We start from the raw sequence: 7,192 nt of genomic DNA on the forward strand, positions 1-7,192 counted from the left end.
AGACAGCAAATAGATGGGTCTTGTTTTTTTTTATCCATTCTGATACCCTATGTCTTTTGGCGCATTTAATCCACTTACATTCCTTGTTATAGAAAGATACGGGTTTATAGTCATTGTGGATGTCTGTATGTTTTATGCCTGTAGCAATGTCTCTGGTACTTTGTCTCACAGGATACCCCTTAGGGTCTCATATAGGGCTGGTTTAGTGGTGACGAATTCCTTCAGTTGTTGTTTGTTTGGGAAGACCTTTATCTCTCCTTCTATTCTAAATGACAGACTTGCTGGATAAAAGATTCTCAGCTGCATATTTTTTTCTGTTCATCACATTGAAGATCTCCTGCCAATCCTTTCTGGCCTGCCAAGTTTCAAAAGAGAGATCAGTCACGAGTCTTATAGGCCTCCCTTTATATGTTAGTGCACATTTATCCCTTGCTGCTTTCAGAATTTTCTCTTTATCCTTGTATTTTGCCATTTCACTATATGTCATGCAGAAAATCGATTCAAGTTATGTCTTAAGGGAGTTCGCTGTGCCTCTTGGATTTCAATGCCTTTTTCCTTCCCCAGTTCAGGGAAATTCTCAGCTATTATTTCTTCAAGTACCCCTTCAGCACCTTTCCCTCTCTCTTCCTCCTCTGGGATACCAATTATGCATATATTATTTCTTTTTAGTGTATCACTTAGTTCTCTAATTTTCCCCTCATACTCCTGGATTTTTTTATCTCTCTTTTTCTCAGCTTCCTGTTTTTCCATAATTTTATCTTCTAGTTCACCTATTCTCTCCTCTGCCTCGTCAATCCGAGCCGCGGTCATTTCCATTTTATTTTGCATCTCGTTTAAAGCGTTTTTGAGCTACTCCTGACTGTTTCTTAGTCCCTTGATCTCTGTAGCAAGAGATTCCCTGCTGTCCTCTATACTGTTTTCTAGCCCAGCGATTAATTTTATGACTATTATTGTAAATTCACTTTCTGTTATATTATTTAAATCCTTTTTGATCAGCTCATTAGCTGTTGTTATTTCCTGGAGATTCTTCTGAGGGGAATTCTTCCATTTGGTCATTTTGGATAGTCCCTGGAGTGGTGCAGACCTGCAGGGCACTTCTCCTGTGCTGTGGTGTATAACTGGAGTTGGTGGGCAGGGCCGCAGTCAGACCTGATGTCTGCCCCCAGCCCACCGCTGGGGCCACAGTCAGACTGTTGTGTGCCTTCTGTTCCCCTCTCCTAGGGGCGGGATTCACTGTGGGGTGGCGTGGCTTGTCTGGGCTACTTGCACACTGCCAAGCTTGTGGTGCTGGGGATCTAACGTATTAGGTGGGGTGGGTAGGCAAGGTGCACGTGGGCAGGAGGGGCAGGCTTAGCTTGCTTCTCCTTCAGTGATCCACTTCAGGAGGGGCCCTGTGGCAGCAGGAGGGAGTCAGACCCGCTGCCAGAGGGGTGGCTCGCAGAAGCACAGCGTTGGGTGTTTACCCAGAGAGAGCAAGTTCCCTGGCAGGAACTGGTTCCCTTTGGGATTTTGGCTGGGGGATGGGCGAGGGAGATGGCGCTGGCGAGTGCTTTGTTCCCCACCAAACTGAACTCTGTTGGCCCGGGGCTCAGCAAGTCTCCCTCCCTTTGTCCTCCAGCCTTCCCACTTTCTGAGCAGAGCTGTTCACTTATGACCTCCCAGATGCTAAGTCCGGCTTGCTGTGGAAACACACTTCGTCCCACCCCTCTGCTTTTGCAAAGCAGACTCGGGGGCTCTGCTTGGCCTGTGGCTGCCCCTCTGCCCCAGCTCCCTCCTGCCAGTCCGGGGAGTGCGCACCGCCTAGCCGCCCTTCCTACCCTCTTCCGTGGGCCTCTCGTCTGTGCTTGGCTCCAGAGACTCCTTTCTGCTAATCCTCTGGCGGTTTTCTGGGTTATTTAGGCAGGTGTAGATGGAATCTAAGTGATCAGCAGGATATGCAGTGAGTCCAGCCTCCTCCTATGCCGCCATCTTCCGAACTCCTCCCTAGAACAAGTAACTTCTAAGGTCTTTTCTATTTTGGGTATGCTTTGAATCAATCAACTTAGTGTATGTAGTTCTAAATTTGGCTTACTGAAATTTTATCTGTCAATGATGTTTTCATATCATAAAACCTTTGCTATCAGAGCTCTTTCTTTCATGCAGGGTCTAAGACAGGTATCCATAAGCTAAGATGAAAAATTACATTTTATTTGCACTAGCTACTAAGTAAAATTTTGTGTTCCCTTCAATTATAGATGCCAGAAAAAACTACAGTGATTTTCACAGTATGTAGGTCTTTTAGCCAGTAGAAACCACAAAATAATCATATTACATTGCAGATATTTTGGAATACGTTTATGTCCATTACTTGAAATTATGGTAGTTATTAAACTTCAAGTACATCATGTTATTTAATGTTAGTAATAAAGAAGCACATGTATTTCAATGTCACATATTTTGTTTTTTGCATGAGTTGATAACTGTATTTCAATACAATTTGTTTCCATTGCAATCTTCTATATTTTAAGCATTTTAAATATTCTAATAAGGGCAAATAGGCTTCAGTAGACTTCTAAAAGTGTCAATGGCATAAAATAACTAAGAAAATTATTTACCAGTTTAATAATCAAACCATGGTGAAGAGAACAAAACAAATGCTAAAGGGGAATGATAGAAAAGAAAACAAAATAAACTCCTGTTAAAATTGCAGTTAGTTCAATTTCCAAACTTCTCCCTTCACTACCAGTAGCTAACTTTCTTCATGATGCTCACAGATGTTTTCACTCATAACAGGATTGGGTGACAGTAGATGCCTATGAAAGAAAAGGGGAAAAGAAAAAAAATATTGAACACTTATTGTGTGCCAAGCACCTTCACAGATACTATGTCAATTAATCCTCTCAATACCTCTAAGAGTAAGTGTGACTTTCTCCATTTTACAGTTGAAGAAACTGAGGCTGAGAAATATTACAGATTCTCCACAATATCACACAGCAACTAAGTGACTTGGCTGAGATTAGAAGTTGGTATCCCTTTTTTCATGTATTCAATCTGTTTTACATCCCTAAAAATAATTACTTGACTATGTACAAAGTATGTTAAAATTAATTCTTTTACTGAACATTTTTAATATCTCTAAAAGTTCAACATTGTTGTCCCTATTTTATACATGCAGAAACTGGAAGAAGACTTGCCATGTGCTTGGTAGAGTAAAAAGTGTAATCATGATTTAAGGCAGCTTCACCAGTCACCACCATCACATATGCATCACATATGTATTGTAGCCAGCAGAAGGCACCATCTAGAAACCACTTAATGTCATACCTGTTCATATCCATTTGCCAAATATTACTCACATAGCCACACCTACATCAAAGAAAGGTTGGAAAACCTAGAATTTATCTGAGTGACTATGTACCCACTAAAATTTCTACTACTATATAGTCAGAGAAGATATTAGGGGATAATTAGTAGTCTCTCCCCACAAGCGGGTAACATCAGCATATTTTACAGATGTGGAAACTTAAGCTCAGAAGATTGAAGCAACTTGCCCAAGGTCTCTTAGCTAGGAAGTGGCAAAGCTTGGATTCCAACTCTAGTCTGACTGACTGGCTCTGAAGTTGCTGTATTTCATCACCACTTCTCCATACAAACTGAAGGTTAGGATTCAGAAGAAATGGCTGAACTACCAGGTAATAGTTATAAGAAAGGTTTATACTGAATAGGCTGAAATGTTGGTCTGGGCCTGGGCTTGAGCCTGAACCTGGATTCCCTTTATTTGTGAAGGGGTATAGTTATAAGCCTGAAGAAGAGAAGACTAAAGTGGACTGTGTCTGTGTCTTCAGACCTCTGAAAAACTTTCACAGAGCAGAGCAGCAAACAATTCCTATGTAGCCCTAGGAGATAGACCTGAGACCAGGAGGTGGAAGCCATAGGGAAAAAATTTCAGCCCAACCCACGAAAGAAGTTCTGAAGAGTCATTTCTTCTGATATGGTAGAAGTGGCCTCAAGAAGAAGTGATAAGGGAACCAATGCTGTTGGATCACCTGGAGGTAGTTCAGTAGACAGGATTCAAGCCTCAGGTGTGGGTAGGTTCTTTCCAACATCCAAACCTTGTAAACAACAAGCACCCCATTTTATTGTATGTGTATTATTTGGGATGCTCACTTCACTCTCTTGGCACAGTTCCATCTAAACGTTGTGTTCAAACTGAGGCCAGGCCTAGGTAGATGTGAGAGTGGAGTGTGTCTGTGAGTACTGAGTGTGTATGCATACATTTAAAAGTTTCATAGAAAAAACTTTTAAAATGTCTGCGGTTTCTTGAGCAATTAGTGCAAAAATGCCCTGTGAAGCCCTTTTTCTGGAACCTAAAATGATTATATTTTCGTTTCTCTCTGTCTCTCTCTCTCTTTCTCTTTCCTTTTGCTCATTTGTTTTGTTTCTTAATTCCACATACGGGTGAAACTATATGATATTTATCTTTCTTTTACAGACTTATATCACTTAGCATAATACTGCTCTCTAGCTCCATCCATGTTGTTACAAATGGCAAGATTTCATATTTTTATGGATGAGTAATATTCCATTACATATATATACCACATCTTATTTATCCACACCTGGGACTGCATATGTGAATCTAAGTATCAGAGGCACTATATACAGGTTATCTCCTGTAATTTATGCAACAATCCAGTATGAGAATTTTAATTTCTGGGGTTCACTTTTCTCATCTATGAAGTAAGGACAGTAATCCCCAATTTGCAAGACTACCATGAAGATCAGGTAAGATAATGGAAGTGAAGGGCCTAACAGAGTTCTAGGCACAAAATAGTCACTCCAGAATGGTAGTATTCTCCCTTTACCCATCCAGATTCACGCTCTAATTTTCTTCATACACTTCTGTTGTCTGTAAAGTTGACCCATATGAAATAAGTCAAGTGAGCTCCCTTTGACTTTTGGTTTCCTTTAGGGTTCATTAATAGAAGAAAATAATAGAAGGGTGGGAGAAGAAAGATATCAAGACCTTTATTCCTTCAGGTTCCTCTTTGCCAAACTGCATGTTGGCAGCAACCATGTTCCTCTAAGAAGGCCAAAGCTCTGGTAGGACTGTCTTTTTTTTTTTTTTTTTTTTTTTTTTTTTTTTTTTTTTTTATTGCACATCACTCCTTTATTATACTGATCTGGAAAAAAGATTTAGTATAGTTACGCTCAAAATGAGTACTGGGCCCAGGTGGCAGGACCAAGCAACTGGAACATGATCAGAAACATATACAGTAAAAGACACACTTGGACGTGATCAAGAGGCATTTCACTGCCATAAAACATTAAGGCAGGGGAGGGATTCTAAAACACACAGCAGGATAAACTCCTAGGCCTCAGAAGTCAAGGGGCTTCTCCCACGTTGGTGTGAGGAATGGCTTATTTTGGGATGACTGCATGTGGGAATGTTTCAACCGCAACTAGAAACCCCAGAAGGGTTTTTGGTTTGTATTATTTTATATATGTGTGTGTATATATATATATATATATATATATATACTTTTTTTTCTTTTTGTAAAAGTAGATGCAACACAAAACATTTAAATTGATCCCAGTCTTCTGGAGCCAACTCTTCTGGGGTCAGAGGGGAAATGATTCTTTCATTGGAATGACTGGAGCCCCCCCAGACAGTCACCTGACTACAGAATAGTACAGGACTGGCTCCTGGGAACACAAATAGGCTCTCTTACTTCTCATTGGTCACATCTTAGCATGGTTCCTTCCTATCCCCAACTCAATAAACAGTAGCAAAAACACCAGAGTTACTAACTCTCTACTTTTGGGCAAAAGTCTTCCCTCAGTTTGGGATTGAAGACTCATGCCCCAGAAGTGCCATTCTGACTAGACTATATGAAGAGAGTGGGTGCAAGAGACAAATGGCTAAACAAAATTAGGAGCCACTGGTCCCCATCTGCAGCTAAAACTTAAGATGCCTACAGATGTGGTCAGTGTGACATGTGCAGGGAAGAAATGTGGAGGAACGGGATGGGTAGGGAGGGTGTCCTTGGAAAAGTAGTCTGCCTGCTCGCCTTCACTTTTTGGCCTTGCCCTGGGCAGCCACAGCTTCCATGGCTTTACGCACGGTCTCTTCATCCCCCAGGAACTGCATGGGCTTGATGGGCTTCAAGTTCTTGTCCAATTCATAGACCATGGGAATACCTGTTGGCAGGTTCAGCTCCATGATAGCCTCTTCAGAAAGACCCTCCAGATGCTTGACAATGCCCCGAAGGCTGTTGCCGTGGGCTGCAATCAGGACCCGTTTCCCCTCCTTGATCTGGGGAACTATTTCTTCATTCCAAAAGGGCAGAGCTCTGGCAATTGTGTCCTTCAGACTCTCACAGGAGGGTAGCTGATCTTCAGTGAGGTCTGCATATCTGCGATCCTTACTGATGTTGCTGTAGAAGGGATGGTCGGGTTCCATCGGAGGTGGCGGGACATCATAGGAGCGCCTCCAGATCTTTACTTGGGCCTCACCATGCTTGGCAGCAGTTTCTGCTTTATTAAGGCCAGTCAGACCCCCATAGTGCCGCTCATTGAGGCGCCAAGTCCTCACTACAGGCAGCCACATTTGGTCAATGGCATCCAGCACCGTCCAGAGAGTCCGAATTGCTCTCTTCTGCACGGAGGTGAAGCAGATGTCAAACTCATAGCCAGCATCTCGCAGCGCCTGCCCGCCGCGCTTCGCCTCCTCGTGCCCGGCAGGGCTCAAGTCGGCGTCGTACCAGCCGCTGAAGCGGTTCTCCAGGTTCCAAGCGCTCTCGCCGTGCCTGATCAGCACCAGCTTATAGGCGGCCATGGTGGCGGCTCGGGGTGCGACCAGGACTGTCTTTTTCTATTCTCTCTCTCTCTCTCTCTCCCTCTCTCTGTTTCTGTCTCTTTCTGCCTTTCTGTATCTCTGTCTCTAGTTCCATCTCTGTAGGTGTGTGTGTGTGTGTGTGTGTGTGTATCTGCGTGTCTATGTATGTCTTTTTTTATGGTAACTGTTTTACCTCTTCCCGTCTTTTTTTATGGTAACTGTTTTACCTCTTCCCTTAGGAGTAATAAATCAGCCAGCTATTCTAGCACCAGGGTATTTCAACATTCCTTGTTGTTTCTCTTTACCCTGCCTACAGTTTTGGAAATGTATCTTCCATTTAACTATCCTCACTTATCCAGTTCGAGTGAGCCATCT

General features: G+C 42.6%; 1 protein-coding gene across 1 annotated transcript; it reads right to left on the reverse strand.

The window, feature by feature from the left end:
- Positions 1-5,134: 5,134 nt before the first annotated feature.
- Positions 5,135-6,838, reverse strand: LOC122476955 (phosphoglycerate mutase 1). The gene has a single exon (XM_043569881.1). The coding sequence runs from the start codon at positions 6,815-6,817 to the stop codon at positions 6,053-6,055; it is 765 nt and encodes a 254-aa protein (XP_043425816.1). The 5' UTR covers positions 6,818-6,838; the 3' UTR covers positions 5,135-6,052.
- Between the last annotated feature and the right edge of the window lie 354 nt (positions 6,839-7,192).

This window comes from Prionailurus bengalensis, chromosome X (genome assembly GCF_016509475.1).
Source record: "Prionailurus bengalensis isolate Pbe53 chromosome X, Fcat_Pben_1.1_paternal_pri, whole genome shotgun sequence".
NCBI lineage: Eukaryota > Metazoa > Chordata > Mammalia > Carnivora > Felidae > Prionailurus > Prionailurus bengalensis.

Coding starts and splice junctions, on each gene's coding strand:
- LOC122476955 (XM_043569881.1), bottom strand. CDS start 6,817: ATGGCCGCCTATAAGCTGGTGCTGATCAGGCACGGCGAGAGCGCTTGG.